This window comes from Pagrus pagrus (assembly GCF_965226575.1).
Source record: "Pagrus pagrus genome assembly, chromosome: 12".
Taxonomy (NCBI): domain Eukaryota; kingdom Metazoa; phylum Chordata; class Actinopteri; order Spariformes; family Sparidae; genus Pagrus; species Pagrus pagrus.
Genome location: NC_140196.1, coordinates 10,264,467 through 10,285,020, shown reverse-complemented (window position 1 = coordinate 10,285,020; position 20,554 = coordinate 10,264,467). Strand labels below are relative to the sequence as shown.

General features: G+C 40.3%; 1 protein-coding gene across 3 annotated transcripts; it reads right to left on the bottom strand.

Annotated features, from left to right (window-relative positions):
• Positions 1 to 20,470, bottom strand: LOC311266662 (histamine H3 receptor-like). 3 transcript variants are annotated; one of them, XM_084369135.1, is made up of 4 exons: positions 20,381 to 20,470; positions 20,000 to 20,074; positions 6,014 to 6,180; positions 1 to 3,243 (listed from the first exon to the last, which is right to left on the bottom strand). In XM_084369135.1, exons 1-4 carry the CDS (start codon positions 20,445 to 20,447, stop codon positions 2,491 to 2,493), a joined length of 1,062 nt encoding a protein of 353 aa, XP_084225261.1. In that variant the 5' UTR covers positions 20,448 to 20,470; the 3' UTR covers positions 1 to 2,490. The 3 variants fall into 3 exon arrangements, with proteins under 3 accessions (XP_084225261.1, XP_084225262.1, XP_084225260.1); XM_084369136.1 differs by lacking the exon at positions 20,000 to 20,074; XM_084369134.1 differs by lacking the exons at positions 20,000 to 20,074; positions 20,381 to 20,470 and adding an exon at positions 7,391 to 7,691.
• Between the last annotated feature and the right edge of the window lie 84 nt (positions 20,471 to 20,554).

The window sequence follows — 20,554 nt, the reverse complement described above, 5'->3', positions numbered from 1 at the left end:
GAGATGTGTTTATTTTTGGAAAAACTTAAATAACCAAATAGATGATTATTTATTTTTTAGTTATAATACGGTAACTTTCTGATGAGCCAGGAGGACATGACACGACACTAATATTTAAGTAACACAAACAATTGCCAAAAAGTATATATAGCAAAACAGCATTTAAAACATTTGCTTAAGCATATGACACACTGTAACTGTCCAAGTTTTGCAATTACAAGTGAACCAATGTAGCAGTCAAAGGTCTCACTGTGAGAGCACCATCCAGTTTTATAGACCAATGATTATCAGGTTACATTGCTCTGCTACAATCTGAATCAATCAGGGTCCTAGTGCGAAAAACAATACACACATTTAAACACAAATGATGAAGTCAAACATTTAATGGAAACCGTGGCCAGTCTCAAACACTGTCTTCCCTCTATGATGAACTGGAGCTTAATGCTCAAGCACTGCACGCACAGGAAGCTGTGAAGGTTAATGGTGACATCTAGTGGCGCAGAAGTATACATACACCTGCTGATCGCAGGCAAATTATATTTCGGCATTGTTTGTAAACAGATTACTTTTCTCTGTCTCTTACATGAGGAGGAAGAAGAAGAGTGTTTGTGGTACTGTTGTCGAGGGCTTTAGTGGCAATAATCACTCAAGTGTAACAACAGTCAAGAAATAAAAATGTTTACTTTTGGTTGTGTTACAGTACAGAAGCCATTTGTCTTTTAACAAGGATTGTGCAGTAAATGTGGTCACTGTGTGGAGATATTGTTGTTTTACTTCCTCCACATTCGTGTCCTTTATTCTAATTCTGTCCTTTATTACCTCCACTAAAGAGTTTGTTGGTTGTTTTGTTTGTCAACAGGATTGCACAAAAACTACAGAAGCAAGAACAGATCCCATTATGTTTGGTGTGGATCCGGATACCGGGACTGATCCATTTTCTTTTATTTTTTTACTTTCTTTAACATTGTGCTGTAGGGTGTTTTCATTAATGGATGGATTTTGCTGAAAAATATCTGGCCTATTTAGATGGCTGGTATTTCTGAGTGAGTACAATTTGTTGTGGATCCAAACAAAAATCTGGATATAGTGTATCTAAAAAGGGACTGTTTGGCCTTGGCGGAGGTACACTCTCTACTGAGTTCCATTCTAGTAATTTTATCTGCCTTGTCTGGTTATTGTCTTTTGAAAAATATGTTAAATTTTTAGAAAAAGGGCTATTATTATTATTATTATTATTATTATTATTATTATTACCTCTGCCAAGGAGGTCATGTTCTCAGCCTGTTTGTTGGTTGGTTTGTCAACAGGATTACACAAAAACTACTGAACAGATTTCCACGAAACTTGGATGGAGGATGGATCTTGGCCCAAATCAGACACCATTGACTTTTGTTCCGCATCCAGATAAAGGGACGGATCCAGGGATTTTTTCTTACTTTCTTTAACATTTCAACTTTTCGTTCATTTCTCAGGTAATAACGCATGGATCTTGATTTTTTTTTTAAATCAATTAGTGAATACAAATGGGGACTGTTAGGCTTTAGGTTTTGCGCTCTACTGACTGCCATTTTATTAGTCATTGTTATTATTTTCATATATGTATCCCACAACTGATTTATAGTAAAACAATATCCCCCCAAAAGAGAGAAAAGAAAATGTTCAGCTCGGTTATCACACATCCTTTTTCATACATTTATGCTTAATGGCACTTTATGTTTTTATCACTGTGCTTCTGCATTATTGAGAGTAGGCTAAACTCTAACAGCAGAGGGTGACAGTGATCTGTTTTACTTCAGCTGAACCTGGGAAGTCACAGTGAGGGCTTACTTGTCTTTTTATGATTATTATCATGCATCCCATAAAGAACAACACATGAACAGCAACATGAACGATGAATTGCCTACTATCCTGTTTGGTATACATTCAATCCTAATATAAAATCTAGTTGTGTTTCATTATCTACAGTCTGTCTATTACATGACTTACAAAAGTTGAACAATGCATGTGACAAAGAATGAGGCCGTGAGTCGGAATGCATTTCCTGACCTTTTGTCTAAAGATACTTACAGTACATGAGCCACAGCTGGCAGGTCTCATTATTTCATTGTCTGCATTGTATTTCACTCTTTTCTGTCATTGTTTTTCTCTCCCAACACAACATTGGTAAACTTGTCCAGTTCTTATAGCATGTGATTCTGTTTTATTAATCTTGATAATATTTTTTGTTGGTATATTCAGATTTTTTTCAAGACAGCTTGCTTTAGATGTGAACACAGTGAAGTGATTAACAGTGCATTACGTTATACTTCACAGAACCAATCTTATACATCCAAACACTGGAAAGCACAATTGAAAACTATTAATTATGGTCTATATGACAAACTGTGGTGCACACAGTTTCATCTTGTGAAACTGTGGAATATATGGGCTACATATGAATATTTCCATCCACAGTTTTGGCACACTGTTCACCCCCTATCCATTCACTCCTCACTGGCCAGGACGAAGCACAGATGACGGGGGAGTCGTATGTCGCCGTGGGCAGAGAATCTTGCTAAAGGCCCGGCGGAAGCTACTGTGGCAAAGTGGGTACAGGAATGGGTTAATAGCAGAGTTGAGCCACAGGAGCCAGAAGGTGACCTCGTACCAGTGATGCTGGATGCACCGCCCTCTGCAGGCAGCACGGATGATCATCAGTAGGGTGTACGGTGCCCAGCAGATGGCAAACACACACACTATGATGGCCAGGGACTTAGCAATTTTCTTATCCCTGGACAGACGGCTAGGCTGGGCAGCCCTGCTGGTTGAGGGATCTTGTTTACCCAAACTGGGAGAGGAGGTCTGGGAGTGGATAGAGCCTCTTACAGCCAGTTTCGTCCCTAACCCCCAGTTGTGGGACAGGGGGATACCTTCCCCCTGTGCAGAGGCAGGTTCGTTCAGCTGAAGGTGGAGCTGGGCCTCCCTGCTGTGGAGCCTCCTCCTGCGTATGCTGAGGTAAATGCTGAGGTTGAAGAAAGCCACCGAGATGAAAGGAGAGAAAAACTCCAGCATGGAGGCACTCAGCAGGAAGTACCAAGAGTAATAGAACTCCGCGAAGCACTCATCTTTTGGCACGCGGCTCCTGCCCACCGCCAGCTCCCAGAATATGATCGCCGGGCCATACAGGACAAAGGCCAGCACCCAGACAGCAATCATCTTGATTATGGCTTGATGAGTCATGCTCTGTCTGGCACGGTAACTTACCTGCAATAAATATAAGCATAAATCAGAAAATGCACTTCGAGTAATGCTGCCGTTCAATTTTATGTGCGATTGCTGAATCCCATCATTATTGTAGAAACTGTTAGAGGGCAAAATAACAATTTATCCTTCAATAGTACAGCCATTAAAAGGTAGGCGATGTTCATCTAACACTGGCGGTGGTGGTAGAGGTTTAATCCTAGCACTTTTAAAAAGCAACGCTGATCTCCTTGACCTGATCACAGCACAGGGATGCAATGAATAAAGAGGCCAGCATTCAACCAGAAGCCATAGCTTTAAACCACCATGTTCACAAGGGCTGAACAATTCATCAAAATATTGTCGAAATTTCAATTTAGCCAAGTGCAATATCCAAATCACAGGAATGTGTTACAACACACCATTGGTGTTGCTACAGAGAAGCCCTCGTTTACAACTCATACCCTCCTGATGTAAGGGGACATGGCTGTCGGGACTACCACCCCCACTTAAATTGTGACTCATATCAATGCAATACATGTCAAAACAATTGCAATATTTTTTTATTTTTTTTAATGTTGTTCTGCCTAACCCTCAATGATGAAGTCAGCTGCTGGAAGCTAACTGTGGCTACTGTCTGGGTTTCTCAGCTTTTGAGTAAGATCACACATGTCTTGTTTAACCACTCGGGGGCGGCGTCCTGATAACGTAATAACCCCATCACATCCTGCAGAATTGATTCGTCAAGGAAACCTAAGTGGTTTCTAGGCCGCCAGACAGTGGTTGTAGCAAAGCTACTTCTGCTGTAAATGTTCAATGTGTCACTTTTGCTTCAGTGCTCTCTGTTATGATTTATTAACCTTTTCACTGAACTTTTTTGGACACATCTACATGGTCAGTAAATCAAATATAGGGTTACACCTGTTTTTCAGTGGAAATTGCAGAGGACAATATCATAATAAATGGCTGCAACTTGCTTAGATTAGACAAAAGATCATATTGCAGTCTAAAACATCTTTTTAAATAAGATGAGATAAACACAGGAGAGTCAGGCGCCCCAAAAATTGATCAAGTACTTTGGGGGTTAACGTCTACAAAATCCTCCAGTTAAACCCTTCAAACCAAAGGACACTGATGAGCCCCCAGCTGAGATTTGTACCATCTGTATCTTCTGAAAGATACATAACCATATGTTAGTGAAATCACACTGAACACATCAACTATTGTTTCCATAACTGTGACATGTCACATGGCGCTCTGCAGAAAAGTGTCTGAATGAGTGTAAAGTCTATGGAGCACCTCTTGTGACTACTCTCAATTAGCGTCACATCCTACGTCCCTGTCCACATTCTTGTTCAGCGGGCAGTGCACTTTATGCCCTCTCCAGCTGCTCTGAAGATGTGCCCCTGCTCTGAATGACAAAAAATTAACTGCAGTTCATCTTCAAAGGAGATGAAAAATGGCTCCACTTATGTTTGTATAAATTAATTGGCATACAGTACTTCTTGCCCCCTCTTCATGTAGAGATGCGGCACTCGACGGAGAAGAATCAGGTGTGCTCATGAATCCAATCTGAAATTTTGCATTATCTTTTTAAATTGTTAGACTCCCCCTGAGGGCTTCTGGGATTCATCTCGACTCGTTCTTGTTATCATAAGTAACGCATGACACAGGATCTTGTCTCTTTGACACTCTGCAGTTAGCTGTTAATGCGCTGACATGTCATCTAACTGCCACATATATGCATCTAATCTGACTCCATCTTTTCTTCTACAAGACAAACTTTGTCCTGTGGCTGTTGACAGTCCTTTGTCTTTCAATGTTCAGAGAGAAATGCTTTTAGGAAAATGCTGCTTTGGCTGCCAGTGGCCTGTTTCTGGTATGATTGATCTCTCCAGGTTGGAAGGACCACAGCATAGAGAAGGATCGCTATGATCAAAGCTAGCTAATTAAAGAAGAGGCCCTCTCTCTCTCTGGTGTTATTTGTATTCATTGCTCTGATGTTAAGTGTTTGCTTGTGAAAGGAAACAGAACACTCTCTTTGTCTGCTATGCCAAGCCTCGTCCCACCTTTCAGTTAACACACCAGTGTATAGGACACAGTCAGTCGGCTAATGCACAGATAAGCTTCAACAAAAGGTTCAATGAGCCTGACAGCAGCAGAGGTTTGGAAATATATGTTAACTACTAGGCAGTAGAGTTAACTATTACTGCCAAGCCAGGCAGAAAATAGAAAATCGACATCACTGGCGCTGAATTTCAGAAAAATAAAGCAGCGTGGAGCTAAATTATTTTTAACTGCTGAAGCAGAAATTAAGTACTTAAGTTGAGTTGTCTAACATCGATTTTTGACAGTCCTGTGTTGTTTTCAGAGTATTTTCTGAAGCCCAGTCCCTCCCAAAGTCGAAATGTGACTTTTTTTATCTTCGTCATGGGGGAGGGCTATAATTAGGGGTGGCACTGGGCCTGGATGGGTCAGGAATGATTAACCTCTGCAGATGGGCACATTTGGGAGAATGAGGTTGCACTGCCCCTACCAATGACCTGGGAGACTCACCAGCCTGAAATGAAGCCACAGACCACAAGCAGTGAACAGTTGTGTGGCTGCAAGTGAACTTTTAACATCATATCTTAAAAGCTTCATGGGGGGAAAAAAGTGAAACTAAGACGTGAAACTGATCCACAGCAACATATTCTGGTTTCATTTGACTGAGACTGCATTTCTGATTCGCCTGACCACTTTTCTGTGGGTCACAATCTTACTTTCACTTTAAGGCACAAGACGTTCCACTCACCGCTCTGGTGACTGACAGGAAGCGGTCGTAGCTGATGAGGACAATGTTGAAGACAGACGCAGAGCAGAGCAGGTAGTCCATGACCAGCCACAGCTTACACAGCCCGCGGCCCAGAGTCCACCTGCCTGTGAGGATGTAAGGGATGTAGACTGGGATGCAGAAAGCCCCTGCAGGAACAGGTATTGGAAAACTGATCAGAAAGCAAAACGTATACACACTTTGTCCTGAATTTGTTTATTAAATTCAATCTTGAAACGGGCTATAAACTAATTGTTCACACTGGTTGCACTGGTGCGCCTAACAATTACAAGTAGGTGCACCAGCACATAATTTAGCACCAACACCCAATAATACGACTTAACATTTCTTGGCACATTATATAAATGATTGTGAAAAAGGTGGAAATAGATGTTTTTCTCCATTTAAAACACACACAATAAGGAACAGCAATAATCTTAATTGTTTAACAAATAAACCTCAGGCGCACTGGTGCAGCCAAAGAAAATGTTTAGCTGCATTTGACAGATTTATGGGTGCATGTGCGACCAAAGGCATCACACCTTGGAGCTTTGTTTAATAAAAAACCTTCATAACACTTACTGAACAATATTTGATATTTATTGTCACTTTATTGCCTCAAAAGTTCAGATAGTTCAGTGTTAGTTGTTTTGGTTTTATGGATTAATAACTCTGGATTGGTTGAGTATTGACATGTGCCCTTCTGGCAGCAGAAAGAGCTCAGCAAGATCTTTCACTTAATGTACATAACTAATGTTAATCCAAAATGTCATATACGCCCCTCCGGTCCCACCCCTTGGTTCATTACACACTATAATGATGTATAAAATAAGCAGATGTTAGTATTTAGGCATGTGTATAAACAGAAAATCATTGACAATATAGTAAAACACAGTTGTTATAATAAGTGTAATATAAAATAATAAATGATAGGAACATGTCTTAATAGGAGAAGAAATGACTGCACATTAATGATCTCTTACAGGTCTACTCTAACTACATTATAGTGTTAATATAAAAATATTAAATGTTTATATATTGCTTATAAATGCTATAAAAGTGTTACTCCTTTTTTCACTTTACTGAACTTTAAAGGAAGGAAGCTGACCAATAGTGAGAGCAGATCATAGAAAGATTGTGTTTACAAAAAAATAATTAAAGTCAAAGTGTATTATTTCTTATTTGTTGCAGACCTACTGAACTACTGCACTTAGTAGCACACACCTACAGTTAAGGAAGACTGATACAGGGAAGCATGGATCCATACAGCCCTAATGATAGCCTTTATGACAGCAGTAAGACATTTTACTCCATCTTCTGTTATTCTATTTTTTTTAAAAAGACTGAGGTTGAACTTACCTACAAGAAAATCCGATATTGCCAAATTCAGGAAGTAGTAATTACACTGCCTCCTCAAACTCTTGTCCACTTTAAAAGCCAGAATGACCAGTGCGTTACCCAAAACTATCACAACAACCAAAGTCACCATCATCACCATCAAAACGACAAACATGGGTCCTGAGAACACGAAGCTGCTCTGCACTCGAGTTGAGGCATTGCCAAAATAGTACCGACTGGAGTTGGAGCCACTTTCCTCCTCCGACATGGTCCCGGTGTGTCGTTAAATCCTCAACAGACCAGCGCTGACAGTAACGAGCCAGCAGCAACAGGTGCCAGGCGATAAGACGCTTCTGCATCCAGCACCCCCCATGTATCCTGTCAAAGCGTCGTTTTTCCTGCTGCACCCGAGCACAGTGCCGCGGAAAGTCCACCAGAGAGCGCACCACGCTCTCCACAAAGCGCCCGTCTGGACAATTACGCATTTGACAGCAGCGTCTGCAGGTTAAGATGTTCTCTGTCTGAGCTTACTGCTCCAAGCAATGAAAGAACAGATTGTGTTGTCACATATTCTGAGTAATGCAGATTATGGTTTGACTGAGCTTCAAAGAGTAGAAACACCACCAACAACAAAAAAGTTTGGTTTCTGCAAAATACTGTGATGTTATCCCATCAGTGCAAGAACAGCAGACCTGATTATTGCCTACACTGAAATGTAAAATAAGATTGGCAATTGTGAATAATTTGGCTGACGTCAAGGAGTGTTTTCTTTTGACGTCAGTGTGTTTTTTTTGTATTTTATTATTTCCATGCTGTGAATCCAGTCTCCAGGCTCCAGCATGTTTTTTCCCTGCTGAAATCCTTTCTCACAAAACTCATATTTGATGCATGAGCCCCGCACCATACAAGCAGCCTACCAATTTTGCCTTTAAATGAGCACGCTGTGGGTGTGTAGAGAATACAAGAGAGGCATGCTACAGGCATGGCACAGCCGCACTGTGAGGACCCTTCTCTCACCTCATCCCACAAGGTATTAAAGGATAAAGCGTCCAATTTTTCACGTCAGGGGGTGTTTACTGGTTTTGGGGAGAACTAGCTGCATATCCGAAAAAAAGTTGCATAAAACCTTTCCTTGCTCCGTAGCATGAACGTATAATGAGAAGTGGATACTGAGTCAGAGACGGAGCCCCGTTTATTCCCGACAGCTGCTCAGTGGCACATGAAGCTAAAAAAGTTCGACTTCCCGGGTATAGAACTGGATGTTCTGAACCCAAAGATGGCCCCCATTCAGTCCGAGGAGAATAGTCGTCAAGCACATATGCCTAAATTATGTGCAGTAGATTTTCTCCCGCTAGCCCCGCTCACGAGTTACCCCCTGCCTTTACATTGTTATGACGTCACAGACTTTTAAATGGCATTTCTTGGCTATACAAACATAAAACCTCCATCCATGGATCAAAAATTCACACCAAAGAGTCGTCATTGACCTTGTTTGCAGTTCCAGGTGTCATGTCTACAGTTTTGCCGGCCTGTCTTTTATAATGCCAGTCAACTGGGAGCGGGAGCTTTTTCACGGCAATACCGTGTGTCGCCACAGGGAAAAATTGGACACAACGTTGAGTGGCGGCCTAGCATGCCGGATTATAATACATTCATGAAAATTACTCGGATCGGGTGAGCCAGACATGCAGTGTTTTTCAGTCCTGGTGCTGGGGCCTCCCTGCCCTATGTGTTTTATACTGTATGTCTCCCTGTGCCAACTCACCTGTTTCAAATGAGTAGCTCGTTAGCTGAAGCCTCATAACGACCCGTTTATTTGAATCAGGTGTGTTCAGGCACAGCGAAAACATGCAGGGCAGGGGGGCACCAGGACCGGGATTGAAAAACACTGCATGAGAGAATTCCGGCTAACTTCCAGTTTAGCTAACTTGAATAGGCATAAAATGATTTAATTGTGCGACTCTTCTAGAGTCAAATTATGATAGTGAAATTATTAATTTAATGGGAGGCTGTGATGTTTAAAATAATATGTCCACAGTTTTACACCTGCTTCTTTTACAATGTATACTTATTAGAAAAGTCTTTTTTGGCCCCAGTGCATCACGTGAGGTTGTAATCACACGGTTTGGCCACTACTTGGCTTTAAACCTGGCGTTGTCCTGGGGACTCAGTCAATAGCCACAAATTTGCATTGAAGAAAATTACCTTTCAGCTACAACCACACAAAAAAACAACTAACTTTCCTTTCCTTTCTGTTTTATATAACAGGTTATCCTAACATAAATCTCATATTTTTGTTAACACTTCTCCTCCCTTCCTCACACCCTGCCAGCAGCTGGTACCTTTAATCTGACTGACGTGCAAAAAGCCAGCAACAGCATGATGGACAAAACAGGAGCGAGTGGGAGGTTCACATACTGGAGGTATCTCTCTGAAGCTCTCATCAACACTCCTTGCGAGTTTTTACCAGTAATTAAATATTGAGCATTCTCGCCTATGGCACCTCAAAGTCCAGTATGTAGGAGTTGGTATATTTCATGTGCCTGTGTGGCTACTTGTTTGTATATATATGTATATTTAAGCTCCCTCTGGCACAAAGTGGAACAAGCTCAAGGTCTAATTTGCATTCTGATACTATCCTGTCGGTCGCCCAGCTGTGGTCCAAGAGAAATGAGAAACACTACAGAACAGTAGAAGTGACTGAAGGAGCCGAGCTTGAATTACTGTTATTTTCTCACAAATGGAACCGCCACCACTACCTTTCAGAGTTAGCCACATCACAGTTGTAAGACAGGAGTAAGTGCAGGCACAGAACACGGCAAGCGTAGGAGTTTGAATGAATTCAGTCATTCAGTCTACTTGTGCATGTGGATCACAATGAGTTTAATTAAAGAGAAATGTCTGTCCAAATCAGCTCTTTAGAAATCTGACCGTGACTGCTTTTGCAGCCTCTCTTAATTGGGTGGTGTCATCATATGCTGTAATTTGCTAAGCTAATGTGTCAGTTTTGACAAAAGGGAAATGACCGAGTGCTTTATCATATCACAAAAATGAAACTTCAGCCATCATCTACTCACCCACAAAATATTTGTAGAGCCTCACAGCAAGACAGCATTGCAGGATTCTGCTTAACAAATGAAATAAATGGGGGCTTGTTTTTAAAAACGTAGCTCATCAGGCGTTATCCAAATCTCCAGAAGCCCCGAGTTATTTACACTCTTTTTTACAGCCCAAATCTTTACAGCTGCTAAGCTAAAAGCGTTAGCATTCACCTCGCCTGAAGTGTGTTGAGGGTGTAAATCTGGGGGCATCAGGAGACTTGAATTACAGGGGTCGACCTGGAGTTAGCCTATTTTTTCATTTTTAATTTGGATAAGATAATGACTGAATTTACATTTTTGTTTGTTCTCCCTTAAAGGCTAAACTCAAGTGTATAGGGAATTTCCAGCTGCCTGTACAAAAAAAGGCTTGTGATAGTAATTTATCCTACAGAGATGTCAGTTATTCAAACGTGCAACAAAAGCAGGGAGATGTCATGGAAACCTGCATCATGCCGTCATGGAAACTAACAACACTATTTACCAGATTTACACCAGTGCTGCACTGGTGAAGCGCATTTATTTTTGAAAGGAAATGCTGTTTTTCTCGTCTGCTATCATGAGGTGCATTTACAAGACTCATATAAAATATAAAGATCATGCAGGTGTCTCACCCCACATTAATATTACATCATTACTCCAAAGGTCATTTTATGTGTTGTTGATGACATATAGAGCGGAACAATGAACTATAGGGAACATCACCTCCACAGCCCCTGTATGATTTATTTAAATACAATCATGCTTTGCCTGTGTAGAATATATTAAGCTATGACATACATATTAAACAAATACGAAAGTGTGTCAGGGAAGCAATTAAACTGGCAGGTGCATTGTCGCTGGATTTGGAAATACAAGTGCAGTGACTCATCTGAAAATGGAGGGCACTCAGAAACAAAGCAGTGCCACAGAGGGTACACAGAGGCTCTAGTGTTGCCGATTATACAGCGCCCTGCTGTGGCTCTCCATTACTTGAGTACTCAAGTGTTTGCGTTTGGATGCTGGGCTGGAGTACTGATGCTATCATACTGTAACAGTGTGCCTATCCGCATTAATCACAGCTAAAATTAAACAATCACATGTACAGTGCACGTGCCAGTTCCCCCTTGAAACCCCACTGGAGGCTTTGCTCTGCATTCATAGTACAGTATTTTATTTTTTCATAAACAACAATAACTGCTGCATACTATTTTATATCTGTTTTTTACTACTGATGAGTGACTTTTAGATCCTAGACAAAACTGAAGCTAAACACGAGAAGGCAAACATTCAGTCCTGATATTCATAATTGTTGTGAATAAAAACACACTTAAACTAAAAGCCTTTTGTTAAATTTGATCTGTATCCTTGAGAGAGTAAAAGAAATTGCAATTACAGACCTTTCGCTGACTATACTTAACTAGCTGACTGTACCTGACTTGGATAATTTCTCTTTGTGTGAGTCCAGGCTGCCCTTGAGATTTGACTTTTGATTTAATTGAGTTTGTGAGGCAGCTGGATTGAGCCTCCATATATTCATTTGTGGCCAAACACACGGTGGTTTATACATATCACATCCTATGAGGAACTACTGGTAGCTGTGGCCGTGGTTTAAGTGTGACGACAAGCAAGAGAAGTGCGTCACCACTTGTCACCACTCGTTAGTTTATGATTATGATTACATATGCCAATGATTATTTTGGACAGCTTCCAAGTACAATTTGTCCAAATATTTGGACCGTACACAATAACAGCAAAATAAACAACGACAGCCGTCTGGCATTGTCATTAGCAAATGTAATCATGATCATAAAGTAACTTCATAAAATTTCCGGTTTTACTAAAATTCTGCATGTTGTTTGGTGGGTTTGTAAGTGGTGTTGTCGTACCTAGCTCTCCAAGATGGAGGACGCGTTCATGCATGCGCAACTCAGATTCGGCGGCTACTCAAATCAGGTATTGACAATGTGAATGTTTGGGTTAGCGTCACTGCTGCTAGCATCAGTTATATCAGAACTGGAGAGTGTTTCTTAAATTAAAGCAGAGCACATTACGGCATTGAAGTCTTTCTCAATGGAAAAGATGTTTTCCAATCTTCTGACAACTGGCTCCACCAAGAGTTTGATTTACCAACAGGCTCCACTGGTGGTGCTCTCGTACTGTTGATCTGATTGATTTAAGTAGCTCTTGATCGACGGTGTTGGACAGATGGCTCGTCAAATAACCTGCCAAGTGTCTGCTCTTTTCAAGAGTTTCTAGCATTGCCATTCCAGATGGTTCTGTATAACAAACCATCTGGGGCGTCAGCTTATAGCCATCAAAATCAAATTTTCAAAATGTAATGTTGCAAATCTATCAGTACCTATAAAGGTCTCGTGGATGGCATTATACCCATGGCAATAAGCACAGGCTTGAATGTTAAAACATCACATTTCACCCATCTCTGGCCATTTTGCCATTCAGTGATACTCTCATGTTCAACAAACAAAAGTATGAACACACATTATTTTGGATTACCTATGTAATGAGTCCTAATCTCATTGTGCAAATTTGTCGTGACTTGGCTCCGTTCAGTTCTGACTAATGCTGGCAACTATGTATGCTCTGATGCGAACGTCACATAAGACAACAAGCAGTTACAAAAATTAACCGATGCTGAAGTGAGGAGCATGACTACTTGTCCTAACAAAAATGGGATCTGATTGGTGTGAATCTTCTGAAATTAACACAAAATAGCAATGCACTTAGGATGATAGAGGAAACGTTTTGTAAAGAAAAGCACACTCCAACTGTTGCACATGCAGGGCTGCATCAATATGCTGGGTTTGGGCTAATTGCCATTTGAACACCACAGAAATATCCCCTGGTAGTCTCAGTCTCCACATCACATCAGAGTTGTCACAGTTTACACAATAAATGCTGATCATTAATGAGAGAACTGAACTCGTAGTTGGATGGCTTCACAGTCTCACAGTCTGCTTGGCAGAGCTGCTTGTGAGATGAAGGGCGCTGGCATTTACCTTATGCTCCAGATCCACCAACAGAAGCTCATTGAAATGCTGTGGGTGTGCCTCTTCGTGACTGTATTCTGACTTGTTAAATTTTTCATCTCATTTTCAAAAGCTCCAAGCTGCTTAATCCGTCTATCGCTGCACCCGCCCTCTTGTCAAAATTGAGCCAGTCGTTACATTGTAAACATCACTGAGCAGGAATCATTCCTGTAAGAATGATGTTCACGTTAAAAGGAAACCCTACATGGAAAGATGGAAAATGGAAAGAATGCATCATGTTTCAGCTAACAATGAAACAAGCAAAACATGAATTGCAGCTGACACATTTTGAGCTGTTTGGATTATCTGAAAAATTAAGGCAATTGTATTAATGCAGTCAGTCATTGTTGCAAAGGGACAGAATGGCAAATAAAATGCAGCATGAAATGTAAATATTATGTAAATAATATGCAAATATTATTTTTAAATGCTCTTTTCCACTATGGTGCATGCAGCAGTGTTGGTTTGTTCTACTCAGAGGCTTTGGCGAGACTTTCTGCTTCCACTTACTTTTTAATAAATTTCACTGATTGTTATGCAAATTAAGGAATTAGGAATGCTTTAAGATGAGGTTGTTTACTTTAATTTTCTCGCTAAAGGTGAGACAGACGGGGAAAAAAAAAGGTAATTTATCCCAAAATAGTGTCACATCTATTATGTAGTATCAAGGCGGTATTAAAGCAATTATTTCAGAATAATATTCCTCCTATGAATATAAATGCGCTCGGATCTTAACACCTATCACTGTTATTGACAATCCCCCTGTGAAAATAATAGCTAAACCTGACAATCCACTGGGGTTCATTCAAAGAAGAGACAATGCATTTGGGAGCATTTTAGACTAACAATGCGTGTGTCTGGAGATTAGTCATATTTGAAGTGAAAGTTCCTTCATCAAGCGTTGTAAACTTTTCGATAAATGTGGCACCTGGGCTCATTTCCATATAAAAGACTATAACATAGGAAACAGAAGATAAAAAATAACTAATTACCTGCACCATTTAATTCCTAAAACAACTTCAGCATCAGTGGTGCAATTTAAGTACAGTGCTGTAAAGTAGTTTTTAAAGGCCCTGTACAGCTTATTTTGCCTGATTGTACTTCACTTGGCTGTGTACCAACTGAGCTTGATCGATACATGTCTGATCCTCCAATTAGTTTTGTTGTGTTGATGGTGCTTTGGTGGGGGAAGTTACACCTTTATCATTGTGAGGATACGCTTACACATGCACCTCTTCGCTTCACGTGGAGTTCAACTTTGGTGAACTCTGATGTTGCTTTGGCTGGTGATGGTCATACGCCTGAATTTGTGTATGTCTGACCTTACCCTATAGATTCATTAAAGCCCCATACACAGTCATGGTGCACCCACACAGGTGTTTTCACTCAATCTACCTGATTAAAGCTCTTCTCGCGACTGTGTGGGTGTTCACAAGCTGCGCTCAAATGTCAACTGATGCGTATTATTCTTATATAGAGTTTTAATGGCACTACTTAACTCCCAGCAGAGCTCCAGCCAACATCCACCTGTCAAGAGGACAAAGTAATCACAAACACCCATGTAGCTGTGCAGGGTGTGAAACAACAATAACCATCAGCACAAAATATTCAGTTTTTTACCCTTATTCCGAAAAAGACAATATTCCTACTAAGCTGTTTATACATGGCTAATGAAAGTTAATATTCCACTAATATCGGTTTCCTGTCCGATTCACGTGCCCTACCATGTCGTTTATCATATCAATATATGGAAAAGTAGAATGGCTGGAGCTTCTTGTGCTATTTTGTTTCTTTGAGCCGAAATAAGCTCTTTTCTATGTTTTCCAGCAGTGGTGGACTTCTTCGTCTCTGCCATCACAGCCTCCCCTTTTCATTCCATCAACCACCTTCTTGAGAAGGTTGGCATTGTGATATTTGCCCATATATCCAAAAACTTGTTGATACCCAAGTCTTTGGTTGTATGTTTAAAAGTAGGTGTGTTGCTCAAGAAATGTGGGCTTTTCTTTTGGGCATGCATCTCTACCCCAGGCTTTCAAACTGTTGGCTAGTTAGTTTGTATACAATGCATCCATGACAACAAGGGCAACAAGGCTGTCTTAATAGGCTAATATCGGCATATCGCATGTCTTAATCGGAAAATGCTACATTTGGAAAATGAATGGAATGGCACCCTGTTGAACACATACCTGTGCCAAGGCCCAACAGTCTCCTTTAATTCAATCAAGTTCAATCAAACTCAATAGTGCTGTAAATACCAGCCACCTAATGTACACCTGATTTGTTTTATCAGCATCCATGCATTACTCCCTGAATTAACAATAATGTTGATAAGCGCTCTATCTCGCAATGTTAAAGAAAGTTAGAAAAATTCCCTGATATGTCCCTTTAACCGGATCTGCACTAAAAGTCCATCCAAGTTTCGTGGTAATAAGATCAGTAGTTTTTATGTAATCCTGCTGACAAACAAATGGAAAACATAACCTCCTTTATGGATGTAATTAAAGTGTGCATAAAAACTTGTTGAACAGTGACCTCGTAAAGTTTATACCCTTTGTGGATTTATATATGGGTAATGGCATCCAATTGATGACCCTCTGCATTTACTGGTTGTATTCTCATCATCTTGATTCTACACACATTTCGATCATATCTCCTGTGTTAAGGCTGGTGGACAAATATTGTGTTCTTGGTCAAACGAGGTGATGCCACAGATGGGTAACTTTTTTAAGTCACTTTTTGCGAGTGAAGATCTGCTAGTTGGTGCTGTTACTCATGGCTTTTGCCACGCTTGAAAAGCAAAGTCGGGTCACTTTTACTGGATTCATTTTGTGAACTGCACTTACACCTGGCTGACATCCATTGTGCTCTGGTCATATGCATATTAATGTAAGATGTAAATGGGGTCAGTATTTTCTATCATTCTGAATGTATAATGGCAGCACAATTATATTTAGTGTTAGTATTAGACATGCTGCAGTAGACTGTAACGTGTTATCTGCCTTCTTCCATCTTTTCTTGATTCTTGAAAATAATTCAGTTGACGAAAACTCCTAGTACAAAGGAAAAACCCATGTAATGTGTGAATCCACAGGTAAGCTTACCACATGTTGGACTGTCTTATTAGCTAAACCATCCACTGAGCTCGTGCTGTACGTCAAGAAATAAGGCAGAATCCAAAGTAGCTTATGTGTTAAAAGAAGAAATGCCTGTCAGATCCATTGCCTTTACTAAGCAGTCAAATGAGCCTCCTCTATTCAGACGGCTCTATGTGGAGGGAATACATGCTGTACTTCTTTCCCCTACCTTTCCCTCACTCACTGTCTCTCTCCCTGCCTGTCCCTAAAATGTCCCTGCTGGGGATTCTATCTCCTGGTTCCTTTTGAAGCAGTGGCCTCTCTTTGCCTCCATTATCTTGTAATTTGTGAGGGATTACGCTCTGGAGCACACACAGTCCACCCCGTTGCTTAAGAACTGTGACAGCTTACAATAATTGCCATGCTAATTAGCAGGAACTAGCCCAGTGCGCTTCTTTCCCTCGCCAGGCCTGATTTGATGAATATGCTTTGATTAATGTCTGTGTTTCAATAACTTACGAACCAGTGTAATTTAATATATCAGTGATGATAATGGCTGACTAATATATATTAACAAATAAAATGTAATGGCTGTTGTCTTTGAAGGACAAAGCGAAAACCTGCTCTCAATCCTGCCACCGAGGAGGTTTTATGTAGGTGTTGGATTAATGCAAAGAGCAACGCTGTAATTGCAATATGATCAATACAAACATCCCTGTGAGGAGTGAGGAGAAAATTATGATCACTTTTAACCCATGATGCATTTCTCAGTTGATGGAAAAGCCTTAGATCTTCATATAGATGTTGCAACCAACAACCCTTACACTGGTTGAAAATTAGAAGGAAGCTGTAAAGTGGCTTTTTCTTCTCCCAGCATGAGCCCGTTCACATCGCCTTCCCTGTGTAAACAGGTGTGAGGGCTAAGATTGAGCACATTTTGTCTCTAATAGTGTGCAACATAATTTTAGCTCAACAGACATACTATTATGAAAGGCTAATGATGTCTAGCACCGACAAACGGGTGACAAACATCGCTGTTTTCATCAATGATTGCTGAGCGCAAAACAGTCAAATCGTCATTTTTAATAGAGCAGTGTGACTTTGTTTGCCATAATTGTGGTGATTTGTAATACTTGTTATCCCGCAATGATGAATTCTGCCGTTTATTCTGAAGGATGCATCTGCAAGATTGGCCCAGTTCAGATGGCCTTTATGCTTTGTCTCATGTTGCTTTGAAAACTCACAAACATAGCCTTGATACACAGACTTATTTTACAGCTGACAATTGCTGCTGTTGTAGGGATGCATGATAATTGGGCATGGGACAATATGAAAATGTCACGATTATCCTGTCTGACACAATTACGCTTCACAATATTATCCCTATAATCATCAAATTATTCTTAAAACTGAAAATAAATAAATACATTGCACTGGAACACACTGACAAAAAAACAAACTGATATTTTTATTGCATAACAGAGAGAATTTACTCTTCATTTTTTAGTTTGTAATCTGTAGTTTTTGTTGACTAAACTGTTTGTTTTATTTTGCACAGTAAATGTGTACTTTTTGAAAGGTATTATACGTCTGCATCTGCCAGTGGGCCATCTTCATAAGAGCAGACATAATAATACTGTATGTTCATTCCATTACGGGATCATTGATGTTCTCTGCAATTACAGTAGGTGGAAAAACATGAACATATATCCGTATTGGCATCAGCAATCACCCAGAATGAGTTGGAAAATATCAGCATATCTGTTATCCAATATCATGCATCAAGGCTGTTGCTAGTTTCTTCCACATCCAAGTCCTATTCCACTGGGTGCTCATCTCATTTATTGTACACAATGTAACTCTACTGTGTATTAGCCTTGGCTGTGATAAAGGTTCCTGGTCAACACGGCCACTCAAAAAGACATCTCTCTTCTCACAGGTGACTAAGTAACTCATCTTTGAAGTCCTCCCTGACACATTCATTACAACCATAACCTCCCATCATCCACTCTGCCAGATATGCACACACCTCAGGGGACCTAATTGCTTGAAGGGCCTTCAAAGACGCTCACAGAGAACTGACCTTCAATGCCTCAAAAATGTCTGCAGCCAGTTTTCTACATAGGATAGCAGAGCCCAAAATGTGTGGGATGGATGACCTTTAAAGCAGAGGTAAGGTACAATTAAGGGGGGAAGGTTAAAATGTGGCACCGATGCGTGCAGGTTTCTGCGAGTCTTGTCCGAACTGTGTTACTGTCTCTCTGTCAGAAGCTTCAAAAATAAAAACAGCTCTAAGTTGTGCAGACATCACCTGCTGCAGCAAATACTTCCATCTAGTGTACATAAAAAGAACTGGGCTCTGGTGTGTAATTAAATTCATTAACACAATAAATTCAAGACCAACTCAATATTGTGTCGTATATATAATGACATGCCATGAGAGGATTTAATGTCTGTAGGTAAAATGTGGCCCAGAATGAAAACAAAATAAAAAGTGAACCTACCCAGTCGGTAACAGTAGCCCAAGACAGGGTTTTGTATTTTTGTTTAAAATATGGATAAATATGCTGCTGAATACAAAGAAGAAGAAAAAAAAACAGTCTCATTGCCTGTAGTCTGTTTGATCAGTATGATCAAATCCAAGGTTACAAGAATGAAACATTTAAGGCAATGCCCCTTCCGGTCGACCACCATGGGACCTTATTTCAGAAACAGTAATCAATGTAGAGAGACAAATAATATTATGATCGAGTTTGAATTTTGCCATGAATTACATATATGATGTTTGTCAATTTTTAATGATATGTTTTTAAGTCATAGTTGCAGTTTATCATAAAACTAATCTAGTATAAGACTGTGAAAGTAGGTTATTACAAAGACTACGACCCAACAGTCGCTTAAGTGATGTAATCTCATTTAAGGCTTACTAAAAACCATAACAGAAAACCTTTTAGAGCCAATCCCGTTTATTAGATAGCTTACTAAACTGACTAACTCTTTTTTTTCCACATAACCGGGCTGCCGATAGTCGTGCTAATGCCCGGGACAAGATGTTCTCCAAAGGCCCCTCCAGCAGATTATTGTGATTGCTTAGGGCTGGGACAACTGACCTGTATAATATAATAAGATTTTTTGATCCTGTTTGAATTGTGCCATGAAATACATATATGATGTTTGTCAATTTAAAAGATAATTTTTCCGAGTCAAGAAAGTCAAAGTTTGAAGTACAGTTCTGTTAAAATACGTAATTATAAAGACTACACAGCCAACAGTCGCGTTGGTGACGTCGTTTCGTTGAACGCTCACAATAAACCCGTAAATTAAATATTGTAGAGCCGGTCCTGTATATTAGCAGCCTCACAGAACTGGTGAACTCTCCTCTCACATAACTGCAGTTGTTTTATTCTGACTTTCATCTTTTTTCAGTACCTTTTCTATGCCGAGTTTGGCAGCCATGTTGGTGTTGGTGACGTCTTTTTCTGAAATAAGTTCCCATTCGGTCCACTGAAAGAGGGTAAAAAAACGGAAGTATCTTGTATTATTTTTGCTTGTTGTTATGTAGTATTTGTATATTTATTGCTTGTTTGTTTGTGGATTGGGGGGCACAGGAGTATTTTGAGGGGTGGCCATGAATCCCTGTAGCTAGCTCCGTCCCTGCATTCACCTGTTAGCTGCCTGGTCACATGATGGACACCAACAGCTGTCAGCTGCACATGATCACACTTAGGCTGTGAAGTGTGTCTCTCAACTCTAACTAAAGCAGACGGAGGTCTGTGAAAGTTGGGTGAAGTAGGAGTTGAAAGTCCTTACCTGTAGCTCTGTAAGTCTGAAGTTGTTGTCTCATTCTGTTAACGTTAGCAAACAAGCTAATTAACATAGCTAGTTAGCTTGTATACAAGTAAATAAGCCCCATATTCAGTCGAAACGTTGTGCTGGTGTTCCCCTCCATACTAACGGTAAAAGAAAGTAAACAGGTTTGCTAAA

Excerpts from the sequence above, each read along its gene's own strand:
- LOC311266662 (XM_084369134.1), bottom strand. The coding sequence starts at position 7,637 with ATGTCGGAGGAGGAAAGTGGCTCCAACTCCAGTCGGTACTATTTTGGC. Across the intron at positions 6,181-7,390 it reads AATATCGGATTTTCTTGTAG|GGGCTTTCTGCATCCCAGTC; the intron begins GTAAGTTCAACC and ends CTGTTCCTGCAG. Across the intron at positions 3,244-6,013 it reads TCCTGTCAGTCACCAGAGCG|GTAAGTTACCGTGCCAGACA; the intron begins GTGAGTGGAACG and ends TATTTATTGCAG.